Source organism: Manis javanica, chromosome 16 (genome assembly GCF_040802235.1).
Source record: "Manis javanica isolate MJ-LG chromosome 16, MJ_LKY, whole genome shotgun sequence".
Classification (NCBI taxonomy): domain Eukaryota; kingdom Metazoa; phylum Chordata; class Mammalia; order Pholidota; family Manidae; genus Manis; species Manis javanica.
The window spans coordinates 42,046,419-42,064,374 of NC_133171.1; the positions used below are offsets into that span (position 1 = coordinate 42,046,419).

The 17,956-nt window shown below is 45.4% G+C and overlaps 1 protein-coding gene and 1 long non-coding RNA gene across 3 annotated transcripts in view; both read left to right on the plus strand.

Annotated features, from left to right (window-relative positions):
• The first annotated feature begins 602 nt into the window (after nt 1-602).
• TNFRSF21 (TNF receptor superfamily member 21) overlaps nt 603-17,956 on the plus strand; it is a 59,985-nt gene continuing 42,631 nt past the window's right edge. Inside the window, exon 1 of one of the 2 annotated variants that reach the window (XM_037013750.2) lies at nt 603-1,098. In XM_037013750.2, coding sequence (XP_036869645.2) covers nt 1,012-1,098 — 87 coding nt within the window. In that variant the 5' untranslated portion in view covers nt 603-1,011. The remainder of the gene's footprint in view (nt 1,099-17,956) is intronic. The other variant, XM_017645855.3, reaches the window with a different exon arrangement.
• On the plus strand, nt 1,105-16,797 carry LOC140846860 (uncharacterized). Its single transcript, XR_012126368.1, has 3 exons — nt 1,105-2,291; nt 3,195-3,286; nt 5,676-16,797. It is a non-coding gene; the product is annotated as an uncharacterized lncRNA (long non-coding RNA).

Sequence of the window (17,956 nt, forward strand, 5' to 3'; positions counted from 1 at the left end):
CAGATTCCGGGTTTGAGCTCCACAGATTTCGGGTTTGAATTTCCTTAACTGTATTTATAGGTTCACAGGTTTTCAAACTTTGCCCCATATTAGAATCACCTGGGGTACTTTTTTAACACTCTCAACGCCCAGGCCACCCCTGTTTCGATTAAATCCGAATCTCTGGAGTGAATCAGGCATCAATATATGTTTTAAACTCTCCAAGCGATTCTAAAGCGCAGCCAGGTTTAAGAACCAACTTACTGGTCTCTTTTGGCACGCAGTTGACTAATGCTCTAGGGTCGTTGGGTGCTTTTAATCATTGCGTCAATAGAAAGGCGTCTGTCGAAGAAATAATGCCCTCAGGATCATCTTAGAAAAAAGGAGTACCTTTGGGTCCGGGTGTGCGCGCTTTCCCAGCGTTTTCCCCGGATCAACAAACAGCTGCATTTCCTTCAGCGAACGCCAAGGGGCACCCTCTCCCTCCTCGCTCCACCTGGGACGCCTTCCCCTTTCGGCTCGCACAAAGAGCCCGGCCTCCTCCCGGGTGACATCACAAAGGGCCGATTGCCCGCCCCTTCGGCGCCACCACGTGTGTCCTAGCGCTCGGCGGCCACCCGACTCAGTCCCTCGCCGGCCGGTCGGGGCAGCGGAGGAGGTGGCTGGCAGTGGCTGGAGGCTTCGCTATGGGAAGTGGTTCCTTTGCCCTCTCGCGCCCAGCCCTCCTCCCTGGTTCTCCGCAGCCGCTGTTGGAGGAGAGCACCGGGAGGCGTGGGGTGCAGCCGCGGCTGCCTCTCCCGGCCCGGGCGGCCGCGCCGTTGGGCAGGTGCTGAGCGCCCCCCGGAGCCTCCCTGACCGCCTCCCTCCTCTGCCCGGCTGCCCGGCTGCCGCAGTGCACATGGGGTCTTGGAGGTAGATGGGCTCCCGGCCCGGGAGGCGGCGGTGGATGCGGCGCTGGGCAGAAGCAGCCGCCGACTCCAGCAGCCCGGGGGCCGCGTGCCCTGGGCACCCGTGCGAGCCCCGGGCTCAGCCATGGGGACCCCTGCGAGCAGCAGCACCGCCCTCGCCTCCTGCAGCCGTGTCGCCGGAACCACGATGATCGCAGGCTCCCTTCTCCTGGTGAGCGCGCCGGGGGCTAGGGAAGGGCGCTGCTCTCCCGGAGCCGGGAGGGTCCCCGGGCCCGGGCTGCGGGAAGCACGAGGTCTGGCCGGCTGGGTCGGGGGCTTGCTAGCCGGGGACGGCAGTGCAGCGAAGCGCTCGGACCGACTCATCGGAGGGAGCTGCAGGGTCCAGCCGGGACTCCGGAAAGAAGGCGATTTGTTTGCCTTGCAGTCTGGCTGCGCTGGCGCCAGGCGCTGGAGGTGGCCCCCGCGCTGTCCGCGCACTTCAGGGCTTTTCCCCTGGCTCGGCCCGCCTGGTACCCCACTCCCTACGCACCCCACGCTGCACCGGCCGCTGCCCTCCCCGCGTGGTGTGGGGCTGGGCTGCGGCGTGGCGTGGGGGCCGGCGGCGGCCGCTGCTTTGTGGCAGCCGCAGTGTCATGTCGGGATGCTACCGCAGCGGGAGAGGTACCGGCGCGCGCCGGCCTCGGGCCCGCCGCCAGCGCGGCGCACAGCATTCCCGAGTAGGGCGCCGCCGCCCCTCCCCCGCCGCGCCTCCTGGGCCCGGGTGGGTCCGCGTTTCTGCAAGCCGAGCCAAGAACCCGTAGACCCACTCCCTGGCGCCTCCAAAGCGCCGGTTCCCAGCCAGCCAGCGCGCCGACACTTGGGTGGGGGGAGGGAACGAGAGCGCTACATAAAGGAATATGAATTTTCTCCAGTCTTTCCCATCCCTCTTTACCTTTGGCCAGGCTGGTGACCCTGAAGGGTGGGGCAAGTTCCTGTTAAGCCCCCCAGCTGCCTTCACCTCTATGGAGTGCCCTTTACCTAGTCCTCCCTATTTACCTGGTCAAAGCCCAAAACCACCCTTGACCCCAAACTTCCCCCCAACGCCCCTAGATTCCTTAGCCTTCTTTCCAAATTTAGGGGGAGGGGATGAGGTAGGTGGAAGAAAATTTGAGATCGAATCCTTGAGCTACCATAAGATTCCCATGCCTTTTCATCTGCACAGAGGATGAAAATTCTTAGCTAAATACCAAACAAAAACAAAAAACAAGAACCTATTTTCATGGCAGGGCTATGTAAGGGAATGGCTGGCTTGCTGTCTCCCTCCTGAAAAGGGCTGCACGCCCAGCCAGCCAAGATCTCTCAGATCCCGGGCGCCGCCGTTGCTATGGCCTGGGAATTCATCCTACAGCCACTCGGGTTCCCTGGGTGAGTGTGTGTTTTAAGGGGAAGAGAGAGTAAAGTTTGGTGTTAGCATTTATAATGAGGTAACTCCCAGTCTCCCTTAAGAGTCTCTGCCCATTTATAGTAATGACAAAGTCAAGATTGGTACCCTTGAAGCAAATGTGGGGGATGCCGAGAAGTGGGGGTCTCTTCAAACAGTGAGTCTGGACTGACAGTCTTGACGTGTAAAAAAAAACATCCAAGTCCATGGGAACAATGTTGGTCATAACATTTGTGGAGTTAGATCAATCCTTGAGTTTCCTTCTTGGCTTTAGATCTACTACTCTACGCCCCTACATGCCTATCTAGTCCCTCCAGCCATTCTGATTATTTTGCTCTCCATAGAGTCCATTTCTAGATTAAATCTTAAGTCAGTGAGATATTTTCATTTATTTTACCTTTTTAGCGTGAAATGGGGTCATACAGTAAGATCTCTATGTTGGTGAAAGTGTAGGTTGCTTCAGCCAACTAAGCAAGAGCCCAGCTACTTTTCTTAAATCATTAAACTCAGTTTACCTAAAAATTGTTCACTGGATTTGCAACTGAAGACCTGAGAATTTAGGCTTGACTGTCTTTTTAAGAAATGAAATTTATAGTGCAGCTTAGAAGGAATCTCAACATGATAACTAAAAGAGGAGTCTTATTCTCCTGCTAGCTGTAATAGAAAGGCTCTCCTTATTTGTGGAATGGCCTGGGGTTGAGCCCTTTATCCCGAATATACAAGGGGTCACCAGGGGTTTTTGCTGTAACCCCCAGCCAGGGTGGAGTGGCAGTGTCTTTTGTTTTTCCTATCTCTATTCTGCCAGCTCCAGTCCTCAGAGCAGGCATTGTTAACCTATAAAATGATGATCCCATGACATTGTTATAAAGATTTATTTATCCCATTAGGATTCTTGGCCATGTGAAAATGACAGACAGCGGGTACTAGAATGCAGGTGAACATGGCTGGGTGCTCAGAACACTCCCTGGGAAGTGGAGAGGTTAGTGACCCACCCGGTTAGATTAAGACATAAACCCAATAAATGTCCTATTTATTATGGCTTTCATTTACCCCTCTTGCAGATATTTCCCTTTTTGTGTGACAGTATTTGTTATTGTCATCATTGATACTTTTTTCTTGTGATGATAAGCTAACTGTATGAAAGAGAATTTACTATAAGCCTAAGAAAAACTACCTGTACATGATATCTAATATATATGATTATATATATATACATATATGCATATTATATATGTATATATACTTTGTATATAAATTATGTGAAGCAGGTGGTATTATCTCCATTTTACAGAAAGGAAAATGGAGTCTGCAAAATTGTCATTGGTTTGTCCTGGGCCACACAGCTCACAAGTGCTGGCGCTGGGGCTGGAAGCAGGACTGCCTGACTCATCAGCTCACGCTCCCTCTTTTATGCCACACTGCCCGTTTCACAACTCCAAACTGCTAGATGGTGAAGTGTAACAGCAGGGAAGGCTCACTGGAGGAAAGCCCACCGAGCTGGTGGTTTGGTTTGTTGCTGAACTTTAAGAAGAATCACATGATGGGAATTACATTATGAGAATTACAAATGCCTTTGGAAAAAAGCATTCTTGCTGCTTGCACTTCAGTTTCTGGTGCGTCGAGGTGTCTGCATGATACTGGAAGGTAAACCACAGACCGAAAGACACAATAGTACACATTCCAGGCCAAGAGTCTGGAGAGAAGATAAATGAGACCTTTAGGTCTGTGCCAATTTAAGGGCTTGCCCAGTGTGACACAACACACTCAGATGTCTCCTGCCCTTGGGGAGCTTTGACTAGACAGATAGATGATGGCAATGGGGCAGTCAGAAGAGAAGGGAGCCATCATTGATGAGGAAATGAGGTCTGAAATTTTGGAAACCACTCTTCTGTATGTATTGTGTATTCCAGATAGATGGACATTTGCAGGAAAAGTCTGTTCAGCTGGGTTCCCACCCAAGTAGTATTTGTCACTGTCATTGAGACTGGATGTCCACCTTAGTGCTACCTGACCTTCACTTACCAAAGTGAATTATCTAGCATCTTGGCACTTTGCCTCTTTGACCAGGAGGGCACGGAGTGGTCTGGTGGGGGCTGAAGTCCTCAGTGGGTTTGGGGCAAGTTCAGAGAACTTTGGATTAGAGCTGACATTATATCCAAAAGATTTTCTCCTTTCTAAATGCCGTAACTCCACAATCCTAGACTGAAAGCTGAAGGGAAAATAAATAGGGAAGCGACTTTAGTTTTCATGTTAACCTACATTGAGCACCCACTCTGAGAGAGGGACTGTGCTAGGCAGTGGGGAATCCAGGTAGGAATTAGGATTTGGATCTTACCCCATAGGTAGTTTATATGATCTATAGAATGTGCAATTTACATGATACATAAAATGCACATGGCTCTCAGTAGTGCCAATTGGGTTTCATATGCTTATGTGGAATCATGGATGAATGTATTATACTGAAGGTAGTAACACAGAATATGATTGATGTTAAAAATCTTTAAATTACTTGAAGTAACTCTGTTAGTCTGAAAGTAAAAGAAGAAAAATCTTCTGAGTCTTAGAATACCATCTGTTAGCCTCAGTGGGGACAGGGACTACAGTGGGAATACAGACCTGCCCTGGAATGCAGGACTCCTGACTCTCCCATCCCCATTGTCAGAATGTATAGAACAAGACTGAACTTCCTCATCTGAATGGTTTCTAAAGGCATATGGCTGAATTTGCCTCAGGTCCAAAACAAACCAACCTCTGGTGTAAATAAAATACACAAGCGAACTGAATCATCAAGGAAAAAATTCCTTGTAATGGAATGTATACTACCTCATGTTGAGAAAAAAGCTGAGACTAAATAGGCATAGATCCACCAACTGGCCAAATTATATATTTTAGTGTGGCTTAAAGTCTGTCTAGGTGGATATGGTGAGCACAGTTAATGCCATGTTTTCCAGGACTGTTTGCAGAAGGCCCCTTCCCCAGCTGTGTCCTTCCCGGGTAGGGGCAAGTGGGTGTGGGCTGCCTGGCTGGCTCCAGCCAGGTGGTCTGTGTACTTTCCATGCTGTGGATCAGAGCTGAGACATCACAATTTACACTTGACTCCCTCTGTGAAGATGGGAGGGAAAGCCTCTTTGGAGACTCTGTAGACAGGTTGCAAATTGGTTTTGTACTCAGCCTGCCGTTTATGAAGCATGTAAACTATAATTGGCTTAAGTAAACTTTATTATATTATCATTTTTAGTGATGGGAAGTGGTCAGATGCATCATCAGACTATTCAGGGGCCAGTGTGACTTGAGTGACTTCTCGTTGCATAAACGACAGTGCCTGTTTCCAGTAAGCACTGACATCGTGCTGGTGCTCTTCCCCCAAGCAGGCCTGGCAAGTTCCCGTGATGCCAGATCCCTGGCCATTTCCTGGAAAACTGAGGTGCTCCTGTGACAAGAAGAGCCCAGAGTATCTCATCGCCTTTGGGCATGTGCCTGATGACCATGTGGAGAAGATTCGGGCTGGACCGTCAGGCGCAGATAGGTCTTTGATAGAACGAAAACTGATGCCATATTAGGAGTTAACTCAGTCCCCCAAATTGAATCCCTGCTTAGCATTCCGGATGCTGGGTTTTGTTGCCATTGAAATAGCAGCTGCTGAGCATCGATTCTTTAGCAATAGGGCCGAGATCATGAATAAATACTGACTTTGCCCCCAGTGTTTGTATTTGTCAAATACCAAAAAATAAACAGGAATCCTAAACTGGCTTGTGTGCTGCCACCTGGCTTTCCTACCGGCTCCCATGTCCAGCCCGAGTCCAAGAAGAGAGCAGCTGGGCAGAGGTCATGACTCGGAAGGACCCTGCCTGGTGCTGGGGAGTGTGTGCTACACTTGGGGCTGCAAGGGACAGGGGGAGAGGGCTCACTGACATGTAGGCTGTTGATTCAAAACGGGAGGCACCTTTCTTTTCTTGAGGGGTGCTAAAGGCCGCCAGGAATGGTTCCTTGTCCTGGATTCTGACCTTTTTGTTTTTATTTTTGTTTTTGTTTTTTTGAATGTTAGCACCCTGGCCTTCAAGATGAGAGATGCTTGCAGTGGGGGGAAGACTGTGCTCAGAGGAACCTCAGGGTGGGGTTGGGCTGGGGGTAGGTGGTAGTCAGGGTGCTGATAGAGCCCCATGTTTTTACAAGGACTGAAAATTATGGCTAAGGCTTTGTTCTAAACTAAAGAACAAAAAGACATAAAAACAAAAACAAAACGAGGCCTTCGAAAGCTTAGCGAGAGTTATCATCTGATCTTTACGTAATTTTCTATTTGCTCTTCTGCAGCCAGAAATGGTTGGTGGCTCAGTTGCTTGGAGCCGTTTGCAAATCTGTTTTGGGAAGAGGAACACGAGTAAATCAAGTGGATTTAGGAAAGAGGAGGGGAGTTAGTCTGTGGGTCCTGGAACTGAATGAGAACAGCTGTGGATGCAAGAGGCCTGTGTTGCTGAGAGCCCGAGGGGAGGAATCCTGGGGTCTGTTAATATTAATCAATTCACACTGATATTGATACTACTAAGTTCCTGTTTTTGAGTACTTGCCGCTGACATTTTGTTGAAGACCTTCTAGAAGTGATCTCAATCTTACAAGTCCATGAGGTAGTAGCAGTCGCCCTGTTTTACGGAGAAGGGAATGAAGTTCAAGAGGTTATGGTCAAGCTATGGGCACTTAGTTGCTCACCTCTAGGTCCCTGTGGCTTCCTACACTGGTCTTGTTGCCAAGTTGTGAGGAGGGGATGAGTAACGTGAATTTACCAGAGTTTTGTTTTCTGTTTTGAGGGAGTGATTTTACCTGAGAGTTGAACATTTCTCTTTCCATCCACTGAGCGGTTCTGCTCCATGCTGGTGCTTGGAAATTTAGCCCCAATGGCTGATTATAAAGTAAGAGCAACCCGTACGTGTGTGGATTGAGAGGGGCGGGTGTGGAGTCTCTGGCAAGCATTTTCCTATGGCGTGATTCTGACAGGCAATGGTGCCACGGTTAAGATGGAAAGATACTCTTGCAAATTGAAATGTTATAAATAGGGAATTGATGCTTTACTTTCCTGCTACTTGGGTCATTTCAACAAATATTTGCTTAGTGAGTAACAGTGTGACATGGGTTCTGCTTAGCAATGTAATTTCAACTCATCCCAAGAACTAGAGGACCTTTTAGGGTTTTCTTTTGCTGCCAGCCTAATTATTTGCATAGGATTAGTGCGTGGGTTTGCATCATCTGTGATTAGTGTTTCCTTTGTTAACTTTTCATTTCAGGTCTCTTAGAAATGGGGTAAGCTCCATGATTTGCATGGTCCCATAAGTGATGGGTCTGTGTGTGCTTGTCACAGTCACTCACAGTGCTCTCCTAAGCAAGCTTTTAAACATATGTCTTCATAGATTGTAGGTGCTTGGTAGACTAAAACAGGAAAAAGGTGAGAAATTTAAATGTTGGTGCTGGGAAAGAGGTTGGAATTCTGATTTCCTGAAGAACCCTTGTGAGAAAAGCATTATGTGATTTCATCCTAGGTATGGCCTGGTCAGTTTAACCAGGATCAAGTGAGGCAGGAGGGTGGGAAGGGGGAAAAAGATGCAAAGGCAAATGGTGACAGGTTTTCCCAAAGTAATTTATCTGGTTACTGTTCACTCCTTGCTCTTCCTTTACTTCTAGAAGTCCATGGCTCCTGTGTTTCCCTTTGGTTTAAGTCTTGTATAACTGGTCCAGGAATAATACCATGGCTCCTGTGTTTCTCTTTGGTTTAAGTCTTGTATAACTGGTCCAGGAATAATACCATATTGGACTAGGTTGGGCAGTGCTTCTCAGCTCATTTGGGATGCTCATGGCCAATGTTGTTATTCCATTTCAGCTTCTTAAAGACGATGGACAATGTGTTACTCAACTTTGTGTTTCTGACCCAATGCCCTGACACAGAGTAGTTAAGCAATAAATGATTGTTGAATGAATTCCAGAAGGATCCTGCTCTAAAACAACTATTTGTTTATTCTAGACAAGTTAGAGGGTAGTTGGCGTTTGAGCCACATCTCAGGACTTTGAGCCATAACTGTTAATAACTCAGAGTTATTAACAAAGACCATTTTAAACTTCAGCTTAAGTTGGCTGATGAGGAGAGCCTAGCAGATATGGAATTCTCTTTATGTGGCTTCCAGTTCTGTTTTATTCTTTGGCAGTATATAAACATTTATGTATAGTTAGAACTAATGTGTATGTACTTGCTTGTGTTCTGCTTTTCTTTATGTAGCTATTTTCTGTTATTTTAGATTTATTTTCATTTAATAAACATTTATGGGGCATCTATTACATGTCAGGTATTGCTAGACTCTGGGTGTGTGATGATGATAGTAAAAAGCTACTCATGACCTTCCCTTTGGAGTTAATAGTTTATCAGGGAAGACAGAAGGGGTGATGTTTAAGGACTTTCCTTCTTAAGAGCAGTAGGAAGGGTGTGCCAGTAAGAGAGAACAGCATGTGGAATGGCCCAGAGGTAGGAAGGAGCGTGCATGTTCAGAGAATAGGAGAAGGCTATTGTGATGGATACTCAGTGAATAGGGGCAAAGGGAGTGTGTATTAAAGTTGAAAGGACCAGATCCTACACGACCTATCAAGGTGTGAATGTGTCAGGATATCCCTCCGAGTACAGTGGGAAACAAGCATGTAATATGGTCCGAATTAGCTTTTTAAAACCTCACTCGTTCTGTGGAGAATGGATTAGAAAGGGGAAGTGGAGATGCAGGAGCCAGTTGGAGTATTTTGTAGTAGTTCAGGGGAAGGATGAATTCTGGGGTAGTGGCAGTGATAAGGATTGCCAGTTAGATCTGAAAGATTTTGGAGAGAGATTACTGATCTGAGGAGGTAGGAAAGGTTGACGGAAAGCAGTCATTAAGGCTGACTCCCTGGTTCCTGAGTTGAGTCTTCCGTGGTCTGATTATTTTGAAGAGGAGGCATGGGTCAGATTGGGGAATCCAAAGTTTGGGTGTTTATTAGTAAGTCTGAGGATGTTTCTTAGTTCAAGTCTTCATGGTTGCCATCTATTAACAGCCACCTCTCTTCGGGTTGGCACTATGTTGAGCCATCCTGCTGTCGTTGGCCTCATGGGCCATCGTCACTGCTCCCCCGCTGCAGGCAGGCAGCACTAATGAAGTCATCTCTGTTCAGACCACTTGCTCTTTTTTCCTTTTGGGTTGTTCCCAAAAGTGAGGTGTATTTTGAAGTGTAGTCCCCAAAGTGGAACTGCTGGGTCGCAGGAAATGAATGAACAATTTTATGGCTCTTGCTACATATTGCCAGATTGTCTTTAGAAAGACTGAATTTATTTTAGAGCACTACCAGCAGCCTATAAATATGCCCTCTACCCCGCAAGCCTGCCAACATTGGAGTGTATCATTTTAATTTATTTATGCTGCTTTAATATAGATATGTAAAGATCCTTGGTTGTCCAAATTTACATTTCAGTAGCTTCTAGGGATGTCATAAATTTATCCACATGATAATTACCTTTGCAGTTACTGTATGTCATCCTCTGTCTCAACTCTTGAGTGGAATCTGTTAACTTCATTTGCATTAATTCTTTACCTTTTCAGTTTAAAGCTTTTAGTAGCTATACATGGCATGTAATATTACATATTAATAATTTTTTAACATTACTATATTTAATAACAAAATGTAGGTTACTGTTCTTAAACCCATTCTTTTTTGTGTCTGAGAGGATGATTTTTGTTGTCAATTTTGTTTTAGTGTTCAGAAATTGATCTCTTTACAGATGAGCTAATAAGTAAATTCCAATTACTTTAAAGTTTATATTTGATCTTTTAAATGTTGGGTTTGACATTTGTGGATGTCAGTGTCATGTTGGTGGTAAGAATTACATCACAGTATTCTGCAGGACGTTCACACACCGTGTGTAAGGATTGTATGGTCAAGTTTGGGAAATGCTGGCCCCTGGCACATCACCATTTTCTGCAGTCCTGCTGGGCCACCAGGATCCACCACAGGCTAATAGTAATTGTGCCTCTTAAGAGAGGGCTGCAATCAGGAGCATTTCCTAAACTTCTACACCCAAATTGGTAAAGGTTCGCTGTAGAGCTAGATAGTGTTTTTGGCTTTGTGGGTCTCTGTGGAAACTACTCAGCTCTGCCTTTGTATCTGAAAGCAGTTCTAGGCAACACCTAAGAAAATGGATGGATGTGGCTGTGTTCCAATAAGACTTGATTTGTGGACAGTGACATCTGAATTTCAAATAATCTTCATGTGTCACAAAATTGTGTTCTTCTTTTGATTTTTCCCTCTGAAAAAATGTAAAAGCCAATTCCTAGCTTGTTGACGATAAAAAAGCAGGTGGCCGGCCTAAGATTGTTAACCCCTGTTTTAGAACCTAGGATCATTAACATCTTGTGGGACTAGATCAGGGAAACTCTAGGAAGTGCTTATGGAACTCCTCTCCGTTTGTCTGAAACATGCTTGCTCATGGTGAATCCTTCCTCCTCGCTTGAGTTTTCTTGTTTGCTACATACTGTTTATATGTCATCTTTTAACTCATTGCTGTGTGGTCTGTATTTTGTGTGTATTTTTTTTGTTGTGTAGTATGCTCCAAAGTCTAAGAGGGTATGTTTCAGGATTATAGCCTTTTAAAATCTGGAGTCTTTGATACACTTCTCAGGAATTGAATATTTGCATTTTAATTGCGGGGGTGTTTTAAAGTATTTTTCTAATTCATAAGGGAGTGAAGCTAAAATACACTAAAATGGTAAGTAGAAAGAAGCTAAAATGTAGTAAAATGGTTAAAATCACTAGCATTTATGGACAACTCACTTGTGTCTTGCCTGTTTTACCTGCTTCATCTGTTTTAGCAATTAATTCTGAAGACAATCTTAGGACAGTGGGTGTTACCATTATCTCTATTATACTAATGAGGAAACCGAGAGCTGGGTTGCGGCTTGCCAGGATCCCCCAGCTCTAGGGCCTGGTAGGGCTGGGCCTGCCCTGCATACTCCAGGCAAAAATAGGTTTTGTTTATGCTTTCATGCTAGAGTTGCTGCGCTGGTACCGTTGGTACTTTTGCCCTGGTTTAGATGAGGGTTCTCTCCTTCATAGTGAACACAGAGGCATATCCCCCGCTGAACCTTTACCCCGCTGTCCTGTTTATAACACACAGCTTCTCCGTGTAGGCAGGAGTCTTAGCCTGTAGGAGTGGCCCTTGCCGTGGACAGAGGGAGGTGCAGTCTGTGATCTGAGGACTGAATGCTGAGTGCACGCACTCTTCTGCATTGCAGCTCCTGGGGAAGACAGCATCTGGGTTAAGTCATGCCTGTGTTTTTCCTTTTCCAAACGTCCCCCGAGCCTGCCTCTTTCCAGCGCTATAGTCAGCACTTCCCAGCTTTGGCATTTTCTATGTTCTCCAGCTTTTACAAGTCCTTGCTTTTGCCCTAGCAACAGAAGGCTTTTTAAAATCAGCAGATAGGAGGAGACGTAAGTGCAGACCAAATTTATGTAACATAACTAAGAACAGTTTCTGCCTGTGCCTCGTGGAAGCTTTATCCTTGGAGTTTCCCTGTTTGTACATTTTTTTTCCTCCCTTCAAATCTAGAGAGTTTCCAGCAGTCATTGTCTTGCTATTCTGTATTTGTGATGCTCAAATAAAATGGTCAGGAACTCTTGGGGTGCCTTGCTCTGCCTGGCTTTGCCTTTTGATCATCACTTAGCATGTTTTATCGCCACCATCGCAGGAATAACATGCTTGCCTTCTCTGTTATGACTAGCCACAGTAACTGAGATGCCTCCTAAAATATTAGTCTTAGGGTGCATTACCATTTTCCATAGCACACTCGCACAGTCTTCTTGCTTGCCTGTTATAAATAGACCAAAGTTCATCACTGCCTTGAGTTTACTAATTTTCCATTAAAAATCACTGGCGTTTGATAGGGAAAAAGAATGACAGAAGTATGTTCTACGTGTGAACTGAAGGGAATTTTTTTGTCATTTGTTTGAAGGATGAGGTCATGGGGTAAGAACTGTTACAGATGAATAGACCTCACCATTCTGACATGTATGAGCACATCTGGGTACTCCTTGTCTTCCGTCAGGTCCACTCTGTGCCCTAGAGGAGAAGGGGTGACAGCACCAGTGTGATGTCAGTCACCGAGGGGAGTGGAGCCTTCACAGCTGGTCATTTCAAAGCTACCTCTCACCTCTGAAGTTTGCTGTGGCCTGGGGTTTACCCTGTAGTCACTCTTAAGTATTTATAGTGCTCCCGCATCCTATACAGTTTGGGATGGTGCACTGATATTTGTTCATTTACCCGTTGTGGTCACCGAAGTACATGTCCTGGATGAATGAAATTTTCCAAATAACTAAAATTAAAACTAGGATGGAACATAGATAACTTCTGGAGGATCATCTCATCCTCCTCCTTTTTATTCGAAGCATCAAGTTAGAGTCACTTTTTTAATAAAATTTAAAAAATACTTTTAAGTTCTTCATCATGCTTGCGTGTTGTTTTAAACCCCATGCTGAGCATAATTCTTGTAAAACAGTTACTGTTCTGTTAAAACCAAGTCTTGTCCTTTGGGTCTTTGGAGGCAAAATAAACTATTTGCCCTTACACTGAAGGGTGCCAGGCTGCTCTGTCTCTCGAATTATTGTGGCTATGTTGTGGAGGCTTTTTGGTTTTCTCACACTATGCTCATTTCCAGCAACTTCTTCTACCACCAGACTTTAACTTGCTGCTTCTAATAATTGATGGTCTGCAAATCCATTCACTCATTCCATTAACAAACACTTTTCAGATATATCATGAATTGTATACTGTCCGGTAGGGCTTGGATGGCATCCATATATAAGATAGAATCTATCCTTGGCCTCATGAAGCTTGTGGCCCAGAGGGAAAAACACACTGAACAGACAGGTGTATATTTACACCTGTAAATTGTGGTAGTTACTCAGTAAAAAGGGAACGAGGGGAGAATGTGAAACCTGTTTGAAACTGGGGAGAGAAGGGCAGGGGTAGCCTTCGAGGCAGTCCTATCTCTCTGACGGACTTTGAAATTCATCGTAAGTCATGGGGAAGCCATTGAGTTTTAAGGCGGGGATGGAAGGATCAGATTGGTATGGGAGTGGGAGTCAGCAACGGAGGCCATGAACTCAGTGCCATTGCTGGACTCCAGAGGAGGTCTGAGGGCTCCGTCAGTGTGCTTATGGTCCCTGCACATTTTGATTTCTTTTGACTTGCTCAGCTCAGGTTGTTGACTGGCTTTTTTTCTGTAAAAAGACCAGATAGTAAATATTTTCAGTTTGTGGGCCCATATGGTTTCTTTTGCAACTGTACGGTTCGGTTGTTGCAGCATGAAAGCAGCCATAGGCATTACCTAAACAAATGGCTGGGTTTCCATAAAAAATATTTATGAGGACAAGCAGTGGTTGAAATTTAGTTTGCCAACCTCTGGCTCGGAGGGTGCTTTGTTTATATGACTTCTGCCATCTTTATTATTGAGGGTGTTGAGCGAGGGAGGAAATATAATCTGTGTACAGGTTGTTGTCGCTTGCCTTGGGCTACTTATAATCATCATAGGAAGGTAAATATATATACTTACGAGCCTGCCAATTAACTTTACAAGATAATATGTAATTAAGTAACCAAAATGATAAACAGAAACAGGAAATGTGATAAAGAGTTCACTCATCTGCTTGGAATCTGGGTGTCTAGAAATAGTTGTAAAGGCTTCATAGAGAAGGTGGCAAACACAGACACCTTGAAGGCTTGAGGTGAATACAACCCAGTCTCACCTGCTAATTTTATAAGCAAGTAAAACAAGGTCCAACTGATCTTCAGGCAGAGCCTGGACAGTACCACACATCCCCTGTTCTCTAAATCTTTGCCCTAGTATCCTTTCTACTTCAGATCTGGTCCTCCATGCAGGCTGAGAATACGCATTTATGGATTTGTATCAGGAGTAAGGAGGGTGAGAAGTTCCAAGTTACAGGCTGTTAAGGGACTTTGTCCTTGAAGAAAGCAGTTCTCAAAAGATCGAGAACAGCATACTTGTCTCTGTTATTTGGGATGGGAAGGAGAGAAACGAAAATTTGGGGTGTAGAGTGGGAAGGGAAGGGGGGAGTCGAATATAGAAAATGAATGCATATCTTGACATTTGGACAAGGAGGCAATTTACATTCCTCAGTAGGAAGAATCTGTAAATGAAGGCATGTCCATACTGTTGAAACGAACTTGACTGTTGTAAATAATGAAATAGTCTCTGTGTTCTGATAATGGACAGATTTCAGTGATGCAGTAATAGAAGATGAACAAAAGCAAATCACAGAACAGTGATGTTCTGTATGTATGGCCTGTTCCCTTATATATGCAAAACAGAACACAACAGAGAGCGACTGAAACAAGCAGCTTGAAGGACGTACGTGTGTGTTACGTGTAAGCTCAAAAAGGGTCTGGAGAGATGCGCACCCAAATTAACAGCGAATTTCCCATCTGAGGATGGGTGGATTTGAGCAGAGACTTAGTAAACATTTCACTCTATTTTGTAATCATTGAATTATGGCAAGAGTGTTTTTTTTTAAATTAAAATAATAGTGAAAAAAGAACTATTAAAACAGTAAGAAGTACCAGTGTGGGTAAGAGGAGGAGGGAGAGGCTCTGACAGTGGGCTGCCTCCACAGTATTTCTCAGAATCAGAGGTTAGGGCCAGAGGGGTCCTGTTTTGAGGAGTTCAGGGGGGTTCAAACCTGAATCAGGCATCAGAACCACTTGGAAACTTTAAAAATCAAATCAAATGAAGCAAATTCCTGGGCCCATTGCAGACCCACAGTGATCTCAGGTGCAAGGCCAGGGGATGTGAATTTGTTAAAAAGCTTCCCAGGTCATTTTGATGCTGTGTTTAAGGTCTGAGGCTTTGATAAACTTCTGATTTAGTTTCTCTGCTCTGTACAAATGAGAGAATAAAGGACCTTGATGGGGTAGGACCCAGCCTCAGTGAGTTCTAGGTCTCACTCTCTCACATTTTGCAAGGACCGTGTCCTGATTGAAGTGTTATCCCCTAACATTAGCTTTTCGGTATCATCTAAGCTTGCTTTTGCATTTTATAGAGAACGTTTCTTAAATACTGTTTTTGAACTTGATCCCCCTCCTTGATCCACTGCCCATGGCTTTGCCCCCAGAATCATCTTTGGGAGTGATTTTTACGCGGTTTTAATTTTCTTAGAAATCAGAAAGTTGCCATCAGCTTAGTGGGAAAAGCTCTAGTTTTAGGTCACAGGTCTTCAGTTGACTAAAAGGACTTGGAAAATACCTTTTTTAAGGTGCCAGCTGTGTGTCTATTAAGAGAAGGCAGGTTACCCCTGCTTCCTCGCAGCAGGGTTTCAGTGAGAACCAAGTTCCCAGGGAGCAGTTCCTCCAGCTCAGGGGCTCTGATGGGTTTAGCCGTTCACTTTGGGAGTGGAAGAGATATTAGAGGTCCCTTAGCGCCGTGATTTTCAAGCTTGTTTTAGGCATACACCTTCCTTCAAGTGAATTCTTACTTGGAAACCCCCATAGTAAATTGGTCAATCAGAGCTGCTGGTTTGAGGCAGAAATGGAGACTTCGGAGCCTTACCTCCATCTCTGCCCCTAGGCCCTTAGGTGCACCCTTCTGGCCGAAGAACAGCCCTGAGAACAATGTTGTGTCCTGTGTGCTCTTTAGTCCAGTTTGACAATCATTGATTTCTTCCTCTTTGTCCTTCCACGGGTAATTATTCACCAACTCTAGCTGATCTCATCTCAAATCTCTTTGCCTTCTCTTTCTGTGGCCACCACCCTAGTCCAGGTCACCCCCACACGTCCCGCTTGGCCTCCACCTTCTAAGTGGGTTTTCTCATCTACTCTCCCCGCACATCACTTGCACCTTCCACTCTGCAGCCAGATAACTTTTTTTATTTGCAAATGTGATTATATGCCTCTTTATCCCCACCCCCAATATAAACATGTAGTCACTACTCATTACTCCTTAGGATCAAAGTTCAGAGTTTGCCCCATTTAAACTGTGGCCACAGTGTTGCACCCTGAGGTGGAGCCATACAAGCTTTTCGTTCCTGAGCTGACTTTCCTTTCTGCTTCATTTTTGCTCTGGCCTCCCTCTGCCCAGTCCCCCTTCGTTTCTCCCTGCCCAGAGTTAAATTCTGCTTTTCTCTCCTTCAGAACTTCTCCAAAACATTTCTCTTAACAGCCTGAGCTAGGACGCTCCTGTTCAGCCCCCGTCACAGGACTCTGTATTTCTGCTTCTCAGCAGTCACTCTTTTCTAATGAAGTTATTACTGATGCAGTTAGCTCTTGCTGCCCGTCTCCATTAGTAGGTAAACTCCATAAGGGCTGGACTAGAGTTGGCAAGGTTCAGTCATCAGTCTGGGGTGTGGTGCCTTGCTATACACATAGTAGGTTTTCCATGCGTATTTGCCCAGGGCATTTCGGGTATCCAGTTCATGCCCAAATCATCTTTCTGGTATTCAGCCCAGATGAGACTGCCGAGGCATCATTATTTATTAGCTCTGTTTGTGGGGGCTGGAATCGCTTCCTGGAGCATGAGGTAATGTAAGGTCTGTTTTTAGAGCCACATTGTCTAAAGTGGGTTACCTGGTATGATGCAGTTTAAAAAGCCCTGAGCTTTGCTTTAATTAGAAACTCGACCACTTATTCTAAATGAACAAACTCCTGGAAAATCCATTTAATCAGTGGGAAAGAGTGTGAGACAGTGGGGTTTGGAGGTTTTGTGTCTGCTGGGGGGACCTCTGGTAATTCAGAGGACTGATGCAGCACATAGCATCCCCCAGAAGGGTACATGGTGAGATATAGGAAGGTATGGGAAGCTGAGGCCCAGTTCTACATGGGGACATTCGCAGGCTGTGGCCACTCGCTGTGCCTGGTCTGCAGAGCCACCCCCTGGTATGTGTCTGGCTGATTGACCAGCCACCTGCACAGGTAGGGACCACACTCAGAACCCACAGTGCATCCAAGTTCACAGCCATGACCATCTGGCCAGGTTGCGTCTCTGTTCTCTGCTTTCATTTCATTTGCACCAGGGTGATAACCTGCCATATGGGTTGTTTATATATATTTGAAACTTCCAGAATGCTGCAGCTATCTTAAAATGCTTCTGCATTTAGAAACTAGATATGAAAGAACTCAGAGAAATACAGAGCAGAGCCACTTTTGCAACCTGTTGGGTGGGGTTCTTGGTGTGAAGGAGACCATGACAAGATTTGTCCTTGGGACAGCCTTGCTATATGGAACTTGGGCCCCACAAGATGGTGATGGGCAGTCTTCTCTCAATCTGATGTATCAGCTGTGCTTAGGGAAGGGTGGCCAGGGCTAACTTTGCACATAGAAGGACCAAGCAAAGAAAACCTGAAGTAAAAAAGGAAGCTAACACAGAATTTATTTGTTATCAAGCAGGAGATTCTTGTTCTTCAGAATCCAAGGTGAAGTTAAGTTTCTTACCAAGAAAATCAACCACTACTGTTTTTCTTGGTCTTGGGTTAAAGAAAAGATGAATATATTCTGATACGCTGAAAATTTGTTTTCAGTATTGTCATTTAACTAGAGGCAGCTCGGGGATAGCATAGGAACCTCAAGGGAGTTCCTCTGGGTTTAAATAGT